Source organism: Arvicola amphibius, chromosome 6 (genome assembly GCF_903992535.2).
Source record: "Arvicola amphibius chromosome 6, mArvAmp1.2, whole genome shotgun sequence".
Taxonomy (NCBI): Eukaryota; Metazoa; Chordata; class Mammalia; order Rodentia; family Cricetidae; genus Arvicola; species Arvicola amphibius.
Window position 1 is genome coordinate 124,554,251 of NC_052052.2, and position 25,129 is coordinate 124,579,379.

At 42.7% G+C, this 25,129-nt stretch overlaps 1 protein-coding gene across 1 annotated transcript in view; it reads right to left on the reverse strand.

Annotated features, from left to right (window-relative positions):
* Positions 1-25,129, reverse strand: part of Carmil1 (capping protein regulator and myosin 1 linker 1) — a 274,817-nt gene that overhangs the window by 73,821 nt on the left and 175,867 nt on the right. The window contains 9 exon segments of the mRNA XM_038333283.1: positions 3,194-3,262; positions 5,043-5,215; positions 10,338-10,392; positions 10,492-10,591; positions 11,124-11,205; positions 18,305-18,374; positions 20,712-20,816; positions 24,132-24,208; positions 24,340-24,417. Of these exon segments, the coding sequence (XP_038189211.1) occupies positions 3,194-3,262; positions 5,043-5,215; positions 10,338-10,392; positions 10,492-10,591; positions 11,124-11,205; positions 18,305-18,374; positions 20,712-20,816; positions 24,132-24,208; positions 24,340-24,417 (809 nt within the window).

Below are 25,129 nucleotides of genomic sequence, written 5' to 3' on the forward strand. Positions count from 1 at the left end.
TCTCATAAAAACAAAATACTTCTCTAAGCCACCCAGCCATCAAAGGGCCCTCAATTGCAAAGTGGTTTTAATATTCATATTCATTTGCTGGATGACACCATTAATTTGCAATGTCCTACAAAACAGAGGTGAAGTTGATGAATTTATATTTGCTTTCCATTGTGAATTAACATGAAAGACAAAAATCTTCTCAGTGGACTAGAAAGATGGATAGAGCAAGTTAAAAAGAAAGTCTAGTATCAGATGGCTTCATGGTTTCAGTTACCCACTGAACTGATGGTACCTGTCAATCACATTTGATAGCCAGACTAAAATGGGTACAAGAAGGAAACACAAAAACAAAAAAGATGCCAAGCCATTAGTAGCCACAAAATAGTGTGCTCTATTCTGGCATTCTTTGGGTAAATATATCCATAACAGGTAACCAACCATCTCTAGAATAAGCCCGGGGGAAAGGGTGGCCTACCTGGCTAGGGACCCTGATCCCTGTGAGCCACTGTACACCTTGCCTAATAAATCAGCCAAAGCCCATCAGGTGTGGAAACCAACTGTGGGGTACTGTGCCCGTGCTATGAAACTGCTATTGGCAGACTGATCGACTCAATAGTGCAGAGGACAGTTACCTGGGGTGAAAAACAGCACAGAAATTGGAGCCTTCCCTGCTTCATGTTGCTGTGCCCAGACAACCATTCCCATTGCTCTGAAACACACATTCCAAACACACACACACACACACACACACACACACACACACACACACACACACACAGCAGATGCCTGCCCACCCCCATCCACAAGTTGACTGTCTACTTCTGCAGCCTGCTTTCCAGGAAAAAAAATGATCTGTTGGTACCATTTGGGGGTGACCTGGGAATTTTCCACATACAATGGAGTAACACCAGGGTCAGGCTTTAGATCTCCAAACAGTGAGGAACTGGAAGTCTCATGGACATCTAGGTGGCTATCACTGAAGGAGTGGCTTAGCAACTAACCCCCCCTACAATAAGGCACTAGCAATAAAAAATAATCAAGAAAAAAATCATTTTATTAGCAGCAACAACTTAGATCACTGTTTCCTTATAGAGAAAAGAGCTATCCAGTCCATGAGACAGAATAAACTTCAATATAGAATTAAACAAAGGAAGGCTGCCATCCCTACAACTTGAATTTCTATCTTTGTTTTATGTGTTGTACAGTTGTTTGTTTATAAAAGGAATCAGCCAAATGGAATTAAAAGACTATAAATCTTTTTATAATCTTTCCTGTATCCAATTTTTAATCACATTCCAGACCTGCAGCCATGACTGACTGATCCAGAGACACCCCCATCCACCTGGCATTCCATGTTGAGTACTGAGAGGGTGTGTTCCTGGCTTCTCTTAAATGCCAGCCTGGATGACAGTGTTCCATGTGATTGGGGATGACTGCTGGGATGTGAACACAGCAAAGATCCTATTCCTCCTGTAGGGACAGAGCAGCAGCAGACACAGATGGTTCTGTAGTCACTGACAGCTCTGGGAGGAGGTGGTGTACTGTGATGTGATAAGCTGCTTTCCCACACTCTGCAATGGCCTGGTGTTACTACAAACAAGGAAGCCAGGCATAGTACTTGCCCTGTAATCCCAGGACTCTAAGGCAAGGGGATTGTTGCAAGTCTGAAACCAGCATGGTCTAACCATAGCAAGACAAGGTCTCAAAAGGTGGGGAGTGGGGGGACTAGGAAATGAATCCTCCTGATTTTTGCACTCTGATTCCTGGCTCAAGCAGAAGGTATTTGGAGTTGGTCATGTGGCACATATCTTTAATCCCAGTACTTAGGAGACAGAGGCAAGTGCATCTCTGTGATTTAAGGCCAGCTAGGGCTACCTAGTGACACCCTGACTCAAAAAAAAAAAAAACAAAAAAAAAACGAAACAAATGAAAAAAGAAAGTATTTGAAGAACGTTAACTCTGATCCTCTCCCTTGAAAAAACGGGATAAATGAAGAAGTGAGATAGGTCACATGCTCGCTGATGGGGCTGGAGACAGCACATTGAATCTGAAGCCCCTGCCACTAGCCTTTCCTACAGGAAATTGGGGGGTGGGCAGTGATCTAGGATAGTGAGAATTTCCTTCCCTTCCTGGGGAAGGGGCTCTCCGTGGCTGCCCCAATTCCCAGTGTGTTTTAGAACATCTGCCCAAGGCTGAGAATCTGCTTAGAGCATTTCTGAAATCTGGAGGCAGCCAGGGCCTACTCTTGCTGCATCTATCCACACTAGACCCGTAGATTATTGAGTGCAGGTAAAGAGCTCCTGCCTGCAAAGAGTGATACAGTTCCTCCCCATCTTAGAAGCACCACGGTCCATGTGTACAAGTTCCAGTAAGAAAATGCCATCTTTAGCATTTTTTTAAGGCTGCAGCAGTTAAGACGAGATGCTCTGGGATGCTTGCCTGACAACAGGACCTCCATCAATGAGCTAATGTCAAGTTCTGTCTCAGGTCCCCAAGACCAACAACCTTCAGGTCCAGTAAGCTCAGTGAAATTTCCCCGTTTGCCTTGCCTCAACCTCTGGGAATGTGCTCAAGGTTTACAAAGGCACATGGATTCTCCATGTGATGCTTTGTTCTTCTGGGTGAATGCTACAACCACCTCTCTGCTTTGGGGCTGCTCGGGATGATTCCTTAGTCTGACAATAGACAAAACAAAAAAAGAGAAGATTCTAGTGCTATTTTCACCTGTGTCTAGTATTGTTATTTTTTTTATTTCTTTGATCAGAAAAATACATTTGGCAGCAAATAACAATTGTAGCTATCAAATACAATTAAAAAAATTCATAGCAATAAAAGAAGCTTGGGACTCACCATTAATCAATTTCACTTTTATTTTCTGGACTATAGACAACTCTCCTATCCTACCTTCACCTCCCCCTCCCGCCCATGTTGTACAGATACACAGAAGAGTGAACCCAGTGCAGAGAGACTGTGGAGCACAGAAGCAGGAGGAACGGTGACTCTGAGGACCATCTGCTTTGGCAGATCAGCACCTCGGCCCTTGTTCTGCACATAAGAAAACTCACATCAGGGCAAAGCTACTGTCCTCCTGAACTCCATGGCTGGCTTTAAAAGATCTGATCTCTCTCTACGGTTTCTTCCAGGCACTAAGGCCATTGGTTCTTCAGGGCTGTGTCAGAGAAGAATCCTAATTAAAACTTACTTTTCCATAGCAACGGCTATATCTTGAAAGCCTTGTGCGGTGATGTTGTTTTTGTCCCAGATGACTGTCCTGTTTGGAAATGAAACCATGGCAATGATCAGACACTGAGGTGGGGTGGAGATGATCATCCCACTGGAGATAAATTGCTTTGGATCAGCACCGTGTAGGAACATCCAACCTTTTGAAATCCCAACACAACACTCATGGCCAAAAGTCATGCAATGCAGCTAATTTTTTTAGAAATTTCATAATGTTTTAAGTAAGTCTAAGAGTGTGTAGTGGACTGGATTCATAGCTATCTCTGATGGACTGAAGTGGCATGCCATCCACAGGATATACACTGGATAGGCCTGTAAGCATTTTAATAGCATTATGTAAGCAAGGAATAATATTCATTGGTTTCATCAAAACAAAAATGCTGGGGTTGAACCCAGGGCATCATGCATACTAAGCACACACTGAACCACCACTGAGCTATACTCTCAGCCCCTATATTATATCTTAACATGGCTATCACACATATATTTGGAAAATCCCACACTAAAAGTGCAGAAAATATGTTGATGTATAGAAATTCTTAAGACCATACCAGCCAGAAAACTAAAGGACCTGGTCTCCCTATTCCCCTCCAGACAGCATCCTCAAATTCAAATAGAAACTGAATCTCCGACCAAAGATGCTACCCAGCCCTGTGTTCAACACAAACATCTTCAGGTACAGAGACGTTCTCTGTCCTCAAACTCTAGAGAAAGCTCTGGTCTATCTCATGTTTTCTCATTTCCCTGTCGTGGTGTGATCTTGAGAATGTCACTCACTCAGTTGGTAAAGACTATATAATAGGAGGCTGTTTACTTACTACTGTAGGAAAACACAACCTTCCCCTCTGAACATGTATACTTCTGAGTTATTTTAGGATTCTCCTGAACACAGAAACTACCTTTTGATTATCTGGAGGACCTCAGACCACAGCTGTTACCGTTCTCCCGCACTAAGCCTAAGGACTGCCTTTACCACACTGACTTTCAATATTCCTGCTGAGGCTCTTGCCTTGTGGCTTCAGCTTAATCAGAGGCTCCAGGGTCTGTCTCATGCTAGAGAAAGAAGCATCCCTCCCCCCCCAAAAAAAATCCCTGGAAGAGCAACAGGCTCTTCATTCACCAGACTGACAGACCAACCACAGACCCCAATTACTCTGAGCATCATATACAAAAAGGCGAAGTTCCACTGAGCTAAGTGTATAAAGAACTCAGGGCAAGTCTGGGAGCAGAGAACTAGTCCCCATGGGGGACCATACTTTGAAGAGCACACCTCTAGTGTCCTTGTGCTTTTATACGGAGGTAGGAACTGGAGGAAAGGCCTCAGATTCACGACCACATAAGGTCACGCACCAGATAAGGACACGTGCCGATGATGGAGCACTAACTCTATCGCCCAAGGATCTCACGGTCAGCTTCTTTTGTACAAGCATGCTCTGAGGTGCTTGCTGAGCTGTATCACCCAAGGACGCTTCTCTTAAAACATGGCCTGTCACTAAAAGACGCAGACAGCCTGGGTCTGCTCCTCAATGTGGCCTACAAAGTTTGCCCTGCTTCTCACTGCCGTTATCTCCCTGGTAAGCTGTCAAGACTCTGTTGAGAAGAAACCACATCACACTGCCAGGGTTTTGCATCCCAGAGGACTTGAAAAGACAGACAAACATCTGAGGAAATGCTACATATACATTCAGGAGTGTCCCAAGTAAGAATTCTGATGAAAATGATGAAACCTCTTTCTTCCCAGTGAGTATCCTGGGAGGCCTAGGCTCCCCAGAAAGGTCACCCGCTCCCAAGACCAGGACAGCCCTACCTACCTGAGCTTGGTGTTGATCTGCAGAGCCTTGGCGAGCATCTTGGCTCCCATATCCCCCATGCCATTCCCACTGATGTCCACTTTGGTCAAGGAGGTGTTGCTGCCCAGGGCATTGATGATGATGGTGACCTCGGTCTTGAGTTTTGAGTCAGCCAGGGACAAAGACTGCAGCGGCTGCAGGGCAAACAGCACACAACACTGAACGGTCTCATCAAAGTACTGACCACTGTCCAGCTCTCCATGGAGAACCGAAAGTGGACCCATTGAATTGTCTGCTTTGGAAACTGTCGTCTAAAGCCGTGGGTGGGGATGAAGCAGGAACCTAAAGGTTCTGGAATTGAACAGACATCCTAGGTAAAACTTGAAGAATAGGTGCTTTACTGCTGAATATCTGGGGCTTCTATGGCAAGACATGGATCACCAAAGCATCCAAAGTATCCTAACTGAGGCATTATTCTTTTCTATCCATTTTATTTTTCTCTAAGTGAAATAATAACCCTAAAACACAGAGACAAAATACAAAGTAAAAACCACCCAAGATAGATGTTTGACCAATAACTATTTACTAAGTATTTACTATATCTTACCACTGCCTACTCTTTTCAAGTGTTGATTCATATGTATCTGTGAGCCTAGTCTTTATCGGCTGAGCCATCTCTCCAGACTATGTGCAGATAACTCTCTTAGCCACCCATTACATGGAAACTATTGTCATTATAATTTACCAAACAAGAAACAGAAGGGTTAAGCAACTCAGCCAAAGTCACACAGTTAAAAGATCGGCATGCATGAAGGGTGGGGAGTAGAAGTTTGTAATCCCAGCACTTGGGAAGCGGGAGACGAAGGAGCAGAAATCCAAAGTCAGCATAATATGCGTGATATTTCATCTTACCCAAAAAAAAAAAAAAAAAAAAAAAAAAAAACCCAGCAAAACAAAAGCAAAGTCACAGAGTTAGAAAGGAGCTGAATCGGGACCAGCTAGAATGAGCTAGTTTCAGATTGCCTGCTCACAACAACTACACCACTCTACCCCACAGAGCTTCTTCCAGAGCAGTTTTGGTCATCACCCTCTAACTCTATCTTAAGTTTCCATAAGAAGCAATGCCTGCAGTTCAGAAACAAAAAGTCCAATCTGTACGACCTGTTTACTTTACCACACACTGTTTGTGACTGCAAACTGATGGAGGATTCCCATTGGCTAATAAAGAAACTGCCTGGCCCATTTGATTGGCCAACATTTAGGTGGGCGGAGTAGACAGAACAGGAAAAAGGAAGTGAGGTAGATGGCTCAGTCAGATGCCACTCCTCTCCTAAGTGAGACTGCCATGACTCCCCTCAGTGAGCGAGATGCGATGAAGCCAGCAACCAGGTCAGACATGCTGAATCTTTCCGGGTAAGACACCATTCATGGTGTTACAACAAACTAGTACCTTCTCTGTTCCCTTAGACTAGAGACCGAAAGTCACACAGGCTGGGCATAGGTTTGGTCTGGTCATCAGGGTACCTGATCAAATTCTTAACAGGGTTTCTTCCTTGTGCCCAGCTCACTCAACCTACTCTGCTGTCTCCCTAATCCTGTGGGCATCTGCATTGGCAAGACTTGGGACAAGGCATGACTTAATGAAATGAGACAGATTCCAAGGCATGAATCACCAAGGCGCTAAAAGCCCCAATTCAGACCTAAGGACTGAGGACATCTTCTGGGTGATGTGGAGTGGTCTACCTCATTCCCTTAAGCAGCTCACCAGGCAGGTGAATGGCTACCTGTGCCTGCTTCACCAGGTCATATTGATCATGTACCAGTGTATATAAAAGAAAGAAGTCTCTCTCAATGAAGTACAAGGGATAGGATGAGGGGGGGTGGAGTTAAAACTCAGGCATCAGTTAGGCATGGTGGCTCTCACCTGTGATCTCAGCACTTGGGAGGTGGCGGGCAGGAGGATAAACCAAGACCAGACTGTGTTATATGAGACCCAGTTTCAAAGGAATAGGATTAAAAAATGAAAGACTCAAATATCCACACAGCACTCTCATGTAACTCAGTAAGACTAAGTGACTGCACCCTTATCCTTGACATCAGATGAAACGCTGCTGCTCAGACAATCCAGGACAAATCAGAGGGCAACGGCACAACAGTCAGGATCAAACCGATACTAGTGAAAGGGACTGTGGTGGATAAGACAATGGAATCCCAGCCAGAAGCCTAAGCGGCTGCAGTGTTCTTCATGTCTTACATGCAGATAAACGGAAACCAGTGAAAAATGCCCAGACTCAGGCAGCCTAACGTCATAAACAAAAGCACATGCAACAAATGCTGCTGTACGGAAAGCTGTAGCCTTGTTTCCCCGTTTCTGCGCTCTCTAGTCCACCACTACAAAAATAGCTTCTTTCTGATACTAGGAAAGTGCCAGTTCAAGAAGCTACCAATTACGACATCACGACATTCAAATTCTAACACACCCCAATTAACACTTAAGAATAATGCGTAGAGCCATAATGGGAACAGGAGGGCCCAAATTACATACATATTTATAAGGTCAGTTTTTCCGATTCATTGCACTTCTCTACAGCTGTACTACCTGAATGCTTAATGCTCAATCAAGACTCAGTCTCCAGGTTACCCTCCTGGGGGAAACTCATCCTAGTCTGTGGATCACAGCAAGGGTTTCTTATGCAGTCCTTCAAAAATGATTCCCTGCCTTGATGGCTACTCACTATCACCATCTCATGAATCTGGATGCTGTCACCTTCATCTACAGCAGAAGATGATACTGGAACTCTCAGGAAGCAGGGTTTGCCCACCGAATATCACGTGCAGTTCTGGGTGACTGAGATATTCCACGGCTCCCAAGGAACATGTTCCACAGAGAGCAAAGCCTCAAAGGTGGGGGTTGCTTCTGAATGCCCGGCTCTTACTTAAGCAAAACCAAAAATAGGTCAAAAGGAATCAGTTTTCTGTGGAATCTCTGAATGCATGAGGGTCAACAGCTAATCATTTTAAATTGGCTTGTATATTAAAGATTCATAAGTAAAAGAAAAAAATGTGTGGTAATTGTCTGTTGAAAAACCCATATCATTTTCAGTGACACAAAAAAATATTGTTCATCGTAGAGTTATTATCAACATACAAATCAAACTTGTAACTCAGCAGAACTCGCAAGTACATAGCAAATGTGTCATCTGCAAATGTGTTTTCAGGTGTGTTTTTAAATATCAAAATTATCTTTAAGTAAGACACTTTAAAACTACAAAAACAATTGGGAGACACTTACACAATAATCTGAACTTGAAATATATACCATCTTTACAAACTAATACTTCCTGTTATTTGCTAAGACACATATTTGGAGATGAATCCTAAGTATGATTTTGTAACACTGAGTTCCCAAATCTTTTTAAATTGGGCCAATCTCAGGAACTCTGAAATGTTAGTAAAGCAGAGTGATAAAGTCAAATTAAATTTATAAAATTAGAATTAAACTCCAATTCTATCCTTGACTATAATAATTTAATATAAGGGGGACAAAATACTGCAGTTATTAGCAGAGGAGGTAAAGCAACAGAATTCATTAAATAATTAATTGAGTTGTTTAGCACAGTTTAGAAATTACAGCTACACGTGAGACTATCAAGAAAACGGAATTTTTACATCTTAGCTGAGGAAAGGGCTGGCAGGGCAGAAATGCCCGAACCCACAGCCTCACAGCTGCCTTAGGGAAGTCAGCTGTCAGGTGCTACAGAATTTTCCATCATTTCCTGACAGAAGTTCAAAAGCAGAAATGTTATCTTTCAGAATGTGACAGGCTTCACCTGATTTGTGTAAGAAATTACCCTACAACCCACTGTGTGGTTCTTCTTCATGGTAACAAGGACTTGAATTTTAGAAACTGTGTTTCATGACAAAGTAAAGCCGTGTAAAGGACAGTCTTCAGGAGCATCGATCAAATGAAACGTAAGACAGGCTACTCTCAAGTGAAGGACCTCATGACAGTTCTGCTTTGTCAGTTAAATAGTTCCCTTCTCTTATGCACAGTAGAATTCTATCAAACACCTTCACTCTGGTCTAAGTCTTGCGCGGGAGCAACTAAAAAAGCATAAAAATAGAAGACAGCTAGAGTTCAAGCAGTTGCTTATGATGACAGGAAGCTCAACTATGTTCATAGCAGCACTGTTTGTCATAGCCAGAGCCTGAAAACAACCTAAATGCCTCTTGACTGAAGAATGGATAAGGAAAATGTGGTACATTTACACAATGGAGTACTACACAGCAGAAAAAAATAATGACACCTTGAAATTTGCGGGCAAATGGATGGATCTAGAAAACATATTGAGTGCGGGAATCCAGACCCAGAAAGACAAATATTATATGTACTCACTCATAAGTGGCTTTTAGACATAAAGCAAAGAAATCCAGTCTGCAAACCAAAATCACAGAGAACCTAGACAACAATGAGGACCCTAAGAGAGACATACATGGATCTAATCTACATGGGACATAGAAAAAGACAAGATCTCCGGAGTAAATTGAGAGTATGGGGACCATGGGAGAAAGTTAAAGGGGAGAGAAAAGGAAGGAAGAGGAGCATAGAAAAATGTAAAGCTCAATAAAATCATATATATACACACACACACACACACACACACACACACACACACACACATATATATATATATATATATATATGACAGGAAACTGCCTTATTACCTGAAATTCTGTATAATTAGTAGATGAATTCCAAATTGAAAACATGATGTTTCTTGGCATAGTACATGGTATTGTGTATTATACATAATAATACAGCCAGCTAGATAATCTGAAGAGCTGGTTAGGATGTAGATAGGCTTAAGAGTTCATTTACACCTTTGACAATCTCCCAGTTTGGGTCAGTGAGACAGCCCAGTGGGTAAATGTCCTGCTGCCAAGCCTTGCAATCTAAAATGCCCAGGAACGAAGAAAGGGGAGAAATGACTCCTATGAGTCACCCTCTGACCTCTGGAAATGCACCGTGGTACTTCTGAGCTGAGTGCACACATGTACATGCACACACACAGACAAATTAATAATAATAATAATAATAGTAATAGTAATAAATGTATTTAAAATTCTTAGTTTTAATCTTCTTGATGAATTGGAGAATAGAACTTAAAATATATTCAAAACTCTACTGAGGCATATCCTATTTTTAAAATAACTGATAAAATGTAAAACATGCAAGTTATCTGAAAGCATATCAACATCAATCTGATAGAAGTAATCACAAGGAGACAACAAGTAAAGTGTGTCACTGATACTCACAGATTCTTCGTCCTGGATCATCTGCACTAAGTTGTCCAACACAGGCGTCAGATTTCTAAAGAGATTTTAGAGACGTGGACAGTGGAATCAAATCAAAAGCTGTCAGGCGGCTGGTTATTTCCATCATTGTCATAGAAAAAATTCAAAGTCTTACTTGGATTTCATATTATTAAAATTTTTGCCTAGCGCCAGGTGCTGTATCGATCTGTTTTTGCTGAGCCACACTATCAGGGTAGAGAGGTCGGATTCTAGCCCTGGAAGGAAGAGTGAAGACACCTTAGAACCCACGTGGAGAAGAGACATGTGCCTGTGCTGAGCGCCGTGCCCCACGACCCTCCGCCTTTATTCTCAAGGAGCTTTTAGCCCTTTTATCACGTCCTGTGAGTTCACAGCCATGAACTCATTTTCTTCAAGGGCTGACCTAAGCCCCCTCTAGGGTCAGTGTCCATGTGAAGTCCGCAGGATCCAGAAGTCATACTGGCGCAGTCTCCCCTCTCCCCCCATACTGCTCACTGCTAGGTAACTTGTTATACATGTTTTTCTACATAGTTTTAACTGGATCAGGACATTCACTAAACTAGCAGAAACGAAGCTAATTAAGTTAAAAAAAAATTGAAGGAGTTTTATGATTACCAAGACACTAAAAATGCTAGACTCAGATCTTTACTACAGGATAGAAGATAGTTTATGATCTGTTTTCAACTTTGCATATTGGGCTGTGGCTAGTGGACCACCTTCCCTTTCCTTGCCTGTCCCAGGAGCATTTTAGTTTCTTTTGTGTCTTACCGTTGTCAGAGATGTCTAAGCTGATGATGTTGTGGATTTCGGCGATGCAGCCTTCTAACACTTGAGCTCCTCCAGATCTCAGCTAGAGAAACAGAGCAAACACAAGGTAAAGTCCACTTCCCGCTACAGGAGAGGCTGAAAAATTACTAACAACGTGTCTTAAAATAAGCCATTAAAAAGCAAAGGTTTATCAGCTCCAAATGGAGGGACGATGCTATTATCAATCGTAAGGGAATGATACCGATTGCTATATTCACAATCCAACGTTAAATCCTAACGTTCTTAGAAAAAGAAGAGGGGAAGACAGTGGAGATACACAGGTTAACTTTACTCAGTGGAGGGCTGGGGATGTAGCTCAATGGTAGGGCAATTATCTCACATGCTCAAGACTCTGTGCTCAATCTCCTGCACCAAAACCCAAATGAAAACAACAACAGAAAGGCGATGTGCATCAGTACACAAGAGCTTTTGTTTGATTTCTGGAAACTGAGTGAATCCCTTTAGACACTTCAAGCCATTGCTTCTGCTTCTAAGGTTTGACTCATCATCCCAAGGATCAGCAAGGCAGCCATGGGAGACAAGCTCCCTAGCCCTCAGTCTTTCCCTATGAAGTCAAAGCATGTATGAAGTGCTCACATCTTTTTAATACTCTGATATCACTCGACTACCATAATCCTTCCACAGGATGCAAAGTGTCCATAGTCCTTCCTCATCAATAAACTTATTATCTGGAGAAGAGCAATCATCATTTATTAGGAATCTACTACATGCCCAGGAACATGAAGCATTTTTATAGTGTTTATATCCATTTCTACAATAAATTTATGAAACACCATTTTCTACTTGTTCAGACTGATAAAAGAATTTAAAGAATCCTCATTTCTTATTTCATATGCAATAGTTTTATGATGCCTTGTGTTAAATCTACAAACTCTGCTATGTACTCTTGATTGTTAAGCACAGATCTCTGGGGTCACCCTTTGTCCTGGACTACGTAAGGAAATTCCACTATTCTTACATTTAAGGTGATAGCAAATTGCTGTCAGGTGCCTTGGGTGGGAGTCACCCAGAGGACCACCTCTCAAAGAGACCGATCTGCCTATTCCCAGAGAACAGAGACCAGTCCCACAGGGGAGAGTTTGCCTAGTTCCTCTCACTCTCCAGTGGCCATGTCCACAGGGATGGGTTGGTTCCCAGGCCTCCTGTAGACACCACAGTCAAGCACTGCTCAAATACTGTATGCATAGAACACGTGGGAGCTGCATGTGAGGTGCATACATCTCCTTTAGCTTTACTTCAAGCACTCAACCCTGAACAATGCCATGTGAAGAGCTTCTGTGCAGTACTGCTCAAGGGTTGGTGACAAGGAGAACAGCCTGTGTCTTTTCAGTGTAGACACCATTTTCCCCTAATATTCTGAACCCATGGCCGATGGTCTCTCAGATGCAGATTCCAAAGCTGCCAAGGAACTGCTGCACTTTGCCAGGTATTTTCTGTGTGCTTTGGCTTTTACCAATACCTGCCAAGCGTGTCTTACCATGACAACTCTATACAAACCTTGTCTGTTTGTTTGCTTCCCTACATAAAGTTTTAAGTATTTTTAGTTTTTGTTTTAATTTTTTTAAACTCTGTGTGTGTGTGTGTGTGTGTGTGTGTGTGTGTGTGCACAGCGTACATGTGCACATGTGCTTAACTACTGAGACATCTCTCCATCCCTCCTTGGCAGCCCTAGAGACCCCCAGAACTATGCTGTTCCAAGAACCACCAGTAGGCTCATACCCATCTATAAACAGTGTGTTTCTAGTCTAGGGTAAGGTAGAAATTTGTTTGGAGGCCTTGCTGTCTGATCAGAAGTTGCAATCTGTCATGGCCTGGAAGCTTTTTCCAAAGCTTGGTGGCATGGGTGCTCCCTCCTGCACAGTGTCACATCCTGCTTTCTACCTGCCCTTCTCTCCACCTGCCCTAATCTGGAGACTGTCCCTGGGCCTGGAGTGCTGACCTTATCTGAAGGCAGTCTCTAAGCCTGGATGCCTAATTTATCCCTATGGTGACCCTTGACACAGTTTCCTGCTAGAAGCTTCTTCTGCTGCACATATGGTAACTAAGACTTGTGCAAGGAGCTTTGCCATAGAACCCAACTACCACATACAAAGCCTTGGGATAGGTGTGTGCCACTTAAGGCAAATTAGGGTATGTCCCCAGGCTTCCCATTCCTATATATTCCTTATACTCTGAAATAATGTTGAGCTGATTGATTGAAGCCGTCTCCGGAGGGCTTTCTCAGTCATTACCCCACAGCTGTCTGAATCCTGTTCCCCCCTTCTGCTCCCTCTACCTTCAAGGACCAATGCAGTCAATGATCATGAGGAAGAAGCAGAACGACAGAAATCAAATAAATTCCTCAGAGACCTTAGTAACAATTGTAGGCCTATTACACATAACAATAAAAATGAAAGGCTTGTATATTTTGTCTTTGTAGGTATTTCTAGGAATTGATTCTAAATATGTTTTATAAAAGTGTCACTTGAAGACTGCCAACTTTAAAAGTAAACAGAAAAGAAAAGCAGATTCTTCACCATAAATAGCTCTTGTGGTACAGTGCCCTAGTTACAGCTTTGCTATCCCTTGAAGCGAATCTGCCTAACACAATGCCCAAACTAAAGTAGAAGCCATTCAAACAAATGGCTCAAGAGACACGTGATATTCAGAGCATGAAAAGGAGGCAAATTTAAGACGATAAGTTCAAGTTCCATTGGCTTTTCTCAGGTGCTATGTGCCGACAATGGCTCTTTGTGGAGAAATAAAATCGTATAAGAAAATTCCTACACTTTATCACTACTTATATATGTATATATATGTATATGTACATATATATATTCCATTCACAGAAACAGAAAATGCAAATGACATGTAGTGATTGCTTCTGTTCATTTTGTAACTATCTTTAGTGATGTATTTGTATCATAGAATCACAAAACTAGCATATTTTTGACACTTAAATACAATAAAATAGTTGAACACATCCTAAGTTATTGATGCATGAAGTACTTACACAGTGGCCAAGCTAAGGGAAGCCCAAGGAGGAAAAGACAAAGAGCATTATCAACAGCAGGCAGAACAAGAATGAAGGCTAAGCTGAAGTCTCTCTCAACACACAGCTTAACAAGTCAAATCCAAGAGACACTTCCAACTAGAAGGTGCTTTCAAACACAATCCAAAAATTGTAATACTCATCTTCAGTTATTGAGAATAGTCAATTACATTTATAAGTTATCAGGTGGCCCAAATTCCCTTAAAGCTTTCCCAATACAGTAAAAGCTTTTCCATTAACTGTAAATGAAAATCCTTTTAAATGAATTTGCATAATAAGAGTCATATGTGCATATGTGAATATAAAACTGGTTTTTAAATCATGCTCATTTGCATCACACACACGAGCATTGCTTAAAAGAAAGCAAGATTGAGCTGGGTATGGTAGTGGCTGGTAGTACATTTATAATCCCACACTCGGGAACCACTGCAGGAAGACGGTGAGTTTGAACCCGATTGTGCTACGTGGTGAGTTCTAGTCAGAGAGCAAGACAAACAATAACCAACAGATAAGGAAAAATAAGCAGAATGGAGCCATCGTGGTGGTACACACTTAAAAATCTGACATGTAGGGATTGCTATACATTTGAGGCTGGTCTACCTGGTCTACATAGAGATTCCCTTACACATCCAGGAATGTGTAAGATCCTGCCTCAAAAAAGTGGGGGGAGTCATAGGGCAGTTAAGTGTTCCTGCAGCACTAACAATTTAATTACTCTTCTTCCATGAGTGTGCCCTCTTATGGAGGTGGAGCACTGTAGATGGCTGTAGATGATACAGCTCTCAGCACGTATCTAATGGGGACATGAATGTCATAGCACATTCTTGCAAGCATATGCCTGCAGTCCTAATCCTGGGATTGTCAGTTCACGGTCAGCCTTGGCAATAAAGCAAATCTGAGAACTGTCTACCAGATACCCTGTCTCTTAAAAATTTAATGTATCTTTCACTCCTGTTTTAAAAACTGTATTTATCTGATCATGGGGAAAAAGTTAAGTGTTCTAGAATTATTCCATGATTTTGACCAGCATACTAAGACTGAAGGAAGCTACATCTGAGATAAAGAAACAGAGGATTAATAGCAAAAGAATATTTCTATGTTAAGAAAAGCTTCCTTCTGAGAGCAATGCATAATGCCTTAGTACCCCAAACTGGGGGTTGATGGTTAAACCCAGGAAAGAGCAAAGGTCCCAACATGGATTATCTTGTTACTCCAAATACCCTTTTGGGAGGTTGACTGTGTTGTGAAGACATCCACTTATATTTCGACACCGAGCCCTAAGAAGGAAGTATAGAAGACAGTACCGCAACAGCTTAGAACGATAATTTTGTGTTGCCGCAATTTTAGTGAGTAGCCGTGTAACACATATGCAGGAAGTGTGGTCACTGGTCCTGTAACTTCCACTCTAAAACTGGATAAACATAGGGTTTTGTCACCTCTAATGCTTGTTTTCTCAGCATTGTAAATTTTCCTATAACCCATAAATGAAAGACTCATATTAAGGAAAAATTATCATAACAATAATGGTCAATCCCACTGTCAAAATTAATCATTTGACCTAGAACCCCATCTTCATAAAAAGAAAACTATAAGCTCAAAGGCCTGCAGGTAGTTAGGTTGACTTTTATAAAATTGCCCACAGAAACTGCTGTGATGCCCCTGCCCCTAAATACATCCTCTGCTCTCCTAATGCATGGATTTCAGGAGTGTATCACCATGCCTGGCCTATCTGACATTTTTAGTCTATGAAAATATTTTATATGGTTCATCTAATAATACCTTCAAAATATTTTCAAGAAATAAGAAGACATTTAAGAACAAGTTATTTTTGTCTTTGTTTTGTTTTTTAAGACTGGGTTTTTCTGTGTAGCCTTGGACGACCTAAAACTGACTCTGTAGACCAGGCTGGCCTCAAACTCACAGAGATCCACCTGCTTCTGCCTCCCAAGTGCTGGGATTAAAGGTGTGCTCCACCACTGTGGGGTTAAGAACCAGTTTTAAACCAAGTTCACCTGGCAGGTGAACTTTGAGCAATGTCCTGTCTCAAACTGCTCAGAAGAATCTGTCTAAACACGTTCAATGTTCTACCGATTACCAATATTGGTATTAACGGAGTCCATCAGAGAGCCAGACTGTTTCCAGTACTTTAGATTTCACCATTTCCTCATCTGTACATGAGACCGGCAGGCCACTCACACCTGTCACATCTTGATCATGGGGACAAAATTATCTCAGCAGGGCTGAAAGAGCACAGCTGAGTCACAGCTAAGGTAGTTTGGTTGGTGTTTGGTCATGGTTCTCTCGCCAACTTCCTGTTCCTGAGAGATTGACTCTTAACAGACCCCATCACCTTGTTCCCAAATAAATGTTTTATATTACAGGCACACCCTTAGAAAAATGTTCATGCTGCTGGAGTTGGTTTCTACTACATGTCTGTCTTTTAAAGGATGGGCCAATGATTGCATTCACAATTCCATTACTCAAAATTGATATTCTAGAGTTATTTTTGCTTTTTCAGCTTTTGTAGAGCTTTGCTTTTCCACGACAATAAGATTAATATGTCACAAAAGTGACCTTCACACTAAAACTCAAGAAAAATGCAACACTGATATTTCATATAAAACAATTTCAGGCTTGTCAATTTCTAGACTATGTGTGTGTGTGTGTGTGTGTGTGTGTGTAAATCTCAGTATCTAGTGTTGGCTTGGTGCCTGGCATTTGGTGAATCAGTAAGGAAGACCATGTATGTACGTATGACACAAACAATGCCTTCCAGAAAGCCATAACCAGGCAAGGAAAGCAAACAAGAGCTAGTTTTATAATCGTTTAGTGCTGCATCTCAACTAAGAAATGATAGGCAGCGAGACAGACAGGAACAGCCAAAGAGGGTGACTTAGGGTACTTTCCCAACAGAGTTCCTTCGGATCTTGTGACATCTTCCTAGGGGAACGCTAATATTCTATCACACACAAACACAGAAATTCAGTGACGTCATCAGTGATGGCTCATTATCAACCCAGACCATAACTGGAATCACTTAGGAGGCACAGTTCTGGGCATGCCTGGTGGGGGCATTTCCAGAAAAAGTTTCACATGATATAGGCAGAACCAGCCCTTGAACTGGAGGTCCTGGATTGAGTGAAGAAGATAAACAGCACCAGCATCCATTGCTGCCTGCTTCCTGGCTATGGCAACAGCGCCACAGCTGCTTGGTTCTCTGCACCGTACCTTCCTGAGATGATTGATTGCAGCCTTGAACAGTGAGCCAAGATAAACCTGGCTTGCTTAAGTTCCCTTTGTCAGATGTTTGCCACAGAAATGAGCCGAGTGACTAATACATCAGCCAAGCCACCTAAGATGACACAGTCTGATGGGTTTATTAGGAAGACTGGCCTTGATTGACTTAGGTCCTCAAAGTGGTGGCCTTAAGGAGGAGAGGGGCTAGTGGAGACCATGGCAGAGTAAACCTAAAGGCACAAACAGGAAAAGAGACAGCCCGGGAAGAAGAGACTGGGAGGACACACCGGGCAAAGCCAGGATTGTCTTGATGATGTCCACATGAACTGACAGTTCCAGAAGAGGACAGTCTTAAGTGTCCACTAACACACACGTTAGCCTCAGCTCTTCTCTGAGGGCTCCCCGACTGGAAGCACTCAGAGCTTCCGTGTAATTTCAAGAGATGCTAAGCTATTAAAAAGAGTTAATAAGAAGAGAGCCATTCTGTTTTACATCCTACAAATCCAAAATCAGCTTTGCACTGTGTCTCCTGAAAGCAGTGTGGTGTGCTGCATTTCACAATGGTGAAGCTAGTTTGTGACTTTGGATCATGGGGATTCATCATAAAACACTCAGGCAACAGGCGCCAAGAATGAGGGGAAAGTCATTAAAAGCATTCTTGAATGTAATTGGGAAGGTGTTCGATGGTGACTTATCGATAAAATTGCAAAGCACAGAATATGTGACACTTGTATAATGTGTTTTTCTGCTTCATTTTTCCCTGTGGAATCACAGTATCCCACTTTCCCAGGAAGAACGCAAAAACAATGTTGAGGCCGTTGTCTGCTCCAGCGTGCTGTCAGGGTGGTCTTACCTCACAGTTGCTGAGGTCCAGAGAGACCCCCTTCAAGCTATGATTGCAGGCCAGGCCCAAGAGCAGTGCCCTGAGGGAAGGAAGCACACGTTAGGCACACATATTAGGGATAACTTCACATGAAGAATGACAATATACACACGCTAGCATTCTCACCCACACAAAGCAATCACACACAATCACAAGCAATCATACACATACACACATACACACACACACACACACACACACACACACACACAGACACACACGCACGCACGCACAGCAAGCACACTGAATAAAGCCTGGAGAATGAACACATTTTCTAAAACCCGGGTCAGACACCAAGCACCCTCTCACTTTTTGAAAATGCCAACTGCATTCTGTCTCTGACAACCGTGGGCACGTGACACTTCTGCATTCTTCTCTCTGACAGGAGGTGACTCCATCATAAATGCAAGCCTTGAAAATACTGCTATTCCTATGCAAATAAATCCACAGCCCACCTAATTGCATACTGAAATCAAATTGTGTTCATCGCAGATAAAGTCCCACCTGCATCTGCTTGTGAACAGCTTTAATGATCCTTACGGAATATTATTAGGTGATTGCTATTAGTGTAGCACAGGAAGGCTGGCTTTCCCTAAGGAATAGACAGAGAGGGTGTCGGGCCCCATAGTTTTCCACAGGGTGAAACGAGAGCTAAATGAGTTTGATAAGTCACTTAACAGAATGTGCAGGTGAGGCTACAGACACCCTGGAGATGAGGAGGCCCGTGTCGTGTAGCTGTGCCCAGGATACTGACAGTCCAGCCACCTGCAGGACAATGCAGATGCTATCTCTTGTCCGCAGATTGAGGGGACTGGGTACACTGCCCAGATAGCAAAGCGCAAAAGTGGATTGATTCCACTGCTACAAATCAGTCCTGTAAATTCCAATAGAGTTGAGCACACCTGGATCTCCACGTGCCAAGCAGCTCTTAAATTGTACAGAACGGAGGCTCTGTGGGTAAAGGCGCCTGCTGCCAGGTCTGATGACCTGATTTCAATTCCAGTCACTCTGATGATTGACAGACTCAGTTCCTGCAAGTTGTCCTCTGAGCTCTACACATATACCATATACTCAGGCACACACACACACACACACACACACACACACACACACACACACACTAGATAAATGTAAGAACAAGTTAAAAAAAATAAATTCCACAAACTGAAAAAAGTCTTCAATAAGACCTCAGGATAAACTTAGGCAGCAGAAAGGAAAGAGCCAAATGCGAAACTGACCAGGACACAAGGCAGAAAGCAAGCACACTAACCGTTTCCTACCAGGCATTTCCTACCTGGAGTAACACCTGTTCCTGATGATTTCAGAGAAAGGACCTCCACCCCATAGAATGCAAGAGTAAAGGGAATGTAGGACCCAAAGGGCGGTTCTTGGAGTTTGTCCTTGCTGCAATTCTCAGGCCTTGGGCACACAGTGAGAACTCCACAGTAACCAATGGATACCTATTCTACATGTACAAGGGTCAGCAATAATTAAAGAATCAAACACTGTGTACACCAAAATTATCCTGAATATGCCAGTCTCCTAATCTACTCTACGGGCAAAAAGGACTAAGCATGTGATGGGTTCAAAACAAATGTTAGCTGAATGAGTATGCCAACAATATGATTAAAGTGCAAAAGAATATATGTAGGATACTGACCCTGAGGGGTGTGTACGTGCTTGCATGTGTGGATGTTGTATGAGTATGTCACAACACATATATGGAGGTCTGAGGACAACTTTTGGGGGGCGGTTTTCTCCTTCCACTTTCACATGGATCCTGCGAAGCTCAGGTTGTCAAGATTGTGTGGCAAGAGCTTACTCCTGCTGAGCCACCTCACCAGCCAAACTTTGCCTATTCCACCTCCATAACTATCTTGCTACTAACTGATGTCCTTGTATATGTGTGTGTGTGGTGTGTATATATGTATATACATGTATTATATACGTATATACATGTGTATATATATATATATATGATATATAGCACATCTGACTATTAGTAGTTGTAGGAATAGTTAAGCATTGGTTAAGGTATACACAAAAGAATGTAACCAAAATGGGCTGGACAGAGGTCTAAAAAGACAGGAGTACCTGGGATACTATCTCACTTTTCCACATTAACTACACATGAATGGGGTTCACTGTGCTCTTTCTACACATGCCCGGGACACAACCTTTATGTGACAGCTTTTACAGAAGGCTAAAAGTCACAGAAAGACTAATCGGAGATACAGCAACACCCATTGGGCCCAATACTGTCAGCCTGTGAGTCACTCTCCTGCCTCAGAAGGCTTTCTCGCAGGCGTGCTCTGCCTTCCTTCCGGCACATTACTGCAACTGTAAAAGCTCTCGAGACAACAGATGAACCACTCACTTCAAGGGCTCCGGAGACAGTTTCGTGCCTGAAAGATTGATTTGCATCAAAGCCAGAGAACTGCTGAAAAACTGCTTGAAAGATAAGGGGACTTCCTTTCCTTTCCTAGGAAAAAAAGACAAAAAAGCAAAACACAAGACAAGAATCAAACAAGTGGTTATATTCTATCTGTCCTGCTTATTGGGTATGCAGATGTGAGATCTACAAAGTCATATCCCCAATAGACCTTTAAAGAAGAAACAAGTGTCTAAATGCTAACTTAAGGTCCTCAAACCCATAAAACAATTTATTTCTATCCCTGATATCTAATAAACTCATTGTATTTTAGTCCACTAATCTTCAAGAAACATGGAAAAAAGGAGGTTAGAATTATGTGTTATTCATTAAGGTCCATTCATTAACCTTTGCCACTGGACGGTATCCGTGGTGCAGACTGACGCTGCATTGGGCAGTGGACTTAATGATAGTTCATTTGCTTGTTTGTCTCTTGACTTTTGACAATGCTGGAGACTCCACCTATGACTCCATGCACTGGAGGCAAGTGCTCTATCGCCGAGTCACAGATCCAGCTCTGTTTTCTGAGACAGTCTCAGGCAACCCAGACTGCTCTTAAATTCACTATATAGCTAAAGACAACCCCAAACTCCTCTGCCTCCTGTCTGCACCTCCCAAGTGCTAGAGAATAGGAATACACCACCACAGCTGGTTTTGTCTTGAAGACATCTTACTCTTACTATGGACCGAATGCTGGTCAAACAGGGGGACTCAATGAGAGGGTGACCTGATTTGGAACTGAATGTCATCGAGCCTGCATGACCAGTAGCCCATGTCTACCACATTCACACTTTAAACCTAATCATTGCAGGCCAAACACTAGGATAAAGACAAAGCAGAAAATGAAGTGGCCGGACAACGCTTCCTCTTGCTGTGTCAGTCAAAACTGGATCAAGCCATGCTGCTGAATCAAAGCCGAATGGCTTGCAAAGGAACTCGCCTCAAGCACCAACAGCGAAGACTGCAGGCTTAGCTTGCTCCATTCTCTGAGAACTGGGATTGGCTCCGCAGCAAGAAGCACTTAGCTGAAGCCCATGATGCCACTTAAATGATTGCAAGTCATACAGAGGGCAGCAGGCACCTCAGGGGCCTAGGTCTGCCACATAATAGTCACCAGCATTTTGCATGCGCAGAGGTCTTTAAAAACCTGTGACACTTGAGAGCTTCTAAATCAATGTCTTAAAATGTGACAGTCTCCAGCTATTTGGAAAGGAAAATGTAAGTCATGGGGATCTTGACCTGAGAAGGGAAAAAGTCAACTAGGAATAAGCAGGATTCTGGTCAGATACATGATATTAGATATTTCAGAGAGCTGCTTCCAGACAGTAGAGCCTGCCAGCTTGTATAGTATTGCCTTTTTATTTATTTGTTTGTTTGTTTGTTTGTTTATTGTAAGTAAGTGCAGTTTGCATTGCTGTTTTGAAATCCTTGTATTCCTGCTTCTCTGCTTTGGGGTTGTTCGAACATTCCCTAATATTCACTTCTCTTTATAAGAAAGAGACAGTGACCTCTTACCACTCCCATGACAGGTGGCTTAGCCCTGTGAGCCTCCGCGACCAATGGAATGTGAAAGGATCTGATGTGACTCTCAGAAGGCAGCTTTCTGAGCCAGGACACACACTGCCAGGCTTGCCCTGCCCCCCCTTCCATCTTCCAGATAAAGGATGCTTCCTCCCAGGCTGAAGGTGACAGGGTTGGCCCACATGGAACCCTCAGAACTACCCAGCCTCTCCTGATGGGCACAACTATGAAATCATTTGGGAGCAAAATCTGACAAGCCTAGCTAACAATCTATGCCTCAGTACACACTCACTAATCTTAACAGAGTTACCAAGTGCTTTCTGGGGTTCTATCTAAGCAAGGTGCTGAGTATTAATGGTTTAATCACAATCTTTCATCTGGATGATACGGCGATGTGTTAGCACCGTTCTGCTACACGCAAAGCATGGCGCCACTGAATACCGTCATGGCAGAAACCACAGCAACTGAACTCCAAAGAGCTCATGATACAGAAACCTTTATAAGCGGAGCTGCCATCCTGTAATTCAGTTCCTCAGTCAATGACAGCTCTGTCAAAGTGAGGCTTCGTGACCTGCCTCTAAACACGTAAGACAGGACAGCCAGGCTGAACACGCTCTCACCATGCTGTCTCCCAGACTTTGACATTCTCGAAGTCACTCTGTTGAGGATTTGGAAGCGTATTTTTGGTATGTAAAAGGGCCCGTCTCTTCCTCTCTCTTCTATTCGGTTATGTTTGCTTGTTTGAGACAGAATACTATGTAGTCTAGGCTTTTCCCAGACTCAATATGTGATTAACCAACCCCCCTGCCTCCACCATCTAGGATTACGGGCATGTGTCACCATATGGGAAGTGTCTTTATCACTCTTGAATAATGAACCCAGAGTATTTGGAAATGTATATTGGTAATATTTACAAGGCACAGTATAGAAATAAAGCATGCCACCAAACTGAATTTTCCAAATAAGTCAAGTTATTCTCTTGAATATAGAAGGCTTTTAAAAGATTAACTAGGAAATATGGAGAAAATATTACGATTAGGCAGGTCCTCAGATCACTAAAGAGTACAATGGGCAGAAGATAATCGATGCCATGCATTCACGGTCCTGCAGGGTGAGGGTTGAACGGGACTAATGCACAGAATGGCCAGAGATGCCGCACCTGTGAGCTCAAGTGCTTTTCATCACTCACTCAATGCAAAGGGGCCGCTGTTCACAAATCCTCGCTGCATCTGATGTTCTGTGTCAGCAGGGGTAAGTCTGGAGCTGAGATGTCAAGGGAACCGGGACGCTATAATTAGCCCTCCCCTCCCCAAAATCACAGCCGGGAGCTCCAAGGTGACCATTCTTGTTTGTTCCCAGAAGCCATACATATTTTCTTCTAACCTCATCACTGAGAAAAAGCTACAGATATTTTAAAAAAGGGTTGTACTATATTAAGAGAGTACCTGACCAAGATATGAATCCACACACATATCTACAGTTCATATAAGAAGGCTAACATTAGAGACAAGGCCCCTTAAGTTGTGTTTTAAGATGCAACAACAACAACAACAAAAAACCTTTAATTTTCAAGACCCAAAAACTTACAGCTATGATTTAAGACCATCTTCCATGTACAACATTTAGTTCCCAAGCCAGGTATGATGGTCTACAAACCTGTAATCCGGGCTCTTGGGAGGTCAAGACAGGAAGACTGGCATGAGTTTGAAACCAGGCTACAGTGTGAGACTCTGTCTTAAGCAACAACCAATTCTCCTGCCATCAAACACTCTATGCTCACTAACCTCACACCTCATTAGCAGAAGGGGCTCTAAGATAGCATCGGTAGCAAGGAGACAGCCATACCTGTGAGAGAAGACGGATCTGGAGAGATTGAGCACAGCTAGACACTGAAGGCACCCCCGGAGAAGAGCACTACACACCTGAGGAAGAAAAGGACGGACGTTGTCACTTCCACAGAATCCTAGGCCCATGGGAATACTTTACTAAAGAGACGGGACTCCACCCCATCAGAGAGGCGTCCTGAGAGCCCAAGGCGTAGAAAGAGCATTACCAATTCCAGAGAACATTCTGTGTTAGATAAGTCCAGGTGAACGATGGTGTTGGGCTGGGCCAAAAAATTGTACAAGTGCTGGAAAGAAGCAAAAGAGCGAATGTTAGGCTCTAGAAAGACACACCGCCACACAAGGTTACGCTTAGAACACAGTCACCCGCATGCCCCTACCTTCTTGACTGCTTCTTGGAAGGTTTACAGACTTGCCGTTATTCCATCCCCTTCCCAAGGAGAAAAACCCAAAGGGCATGTGAAGAAAAATTACACAGGCAAAAACAAACAAAACAAAACAAAAAGTCCAAGAGGAATGTTACTGCCACATGACTTTGTTCTCTTGATTAGTTCAATTTTTATTATATAATTTGAGCACTGCCGAATAACTTTAACTTCTTAGTCTGAAACACCACCTGGATTGCAGTTACTCCATCAAAATCGAGTCATTCAAAGTATTGAGGAAAATACTATTTGAATTTGAGCCGTAGATGATCTCAGGCTATGTTCTCTTTTCTCCAATATAATGATTTTTCCATCCTTAGTGACTTCTAAAAATCTAACAAGATTGTCCTGATGAAACTATTAGGAAAACAGAAGAACTCAGAACTAAAGTATTGCTAAAATTTCTTGTTTGGGCACTGCAATGCCTAAAATTTCCTGACACCCTTCCCCCGTCCCGCCACAACCTTAAATGGGCATGAAAACAAACAAATCCCTTTGGTGTACTTTAATTTCCCCAAAGTAAAGAGGAACCAGAATTCCCCAATGACACAGTCCAAGTTTCTTGCCTCAGGTG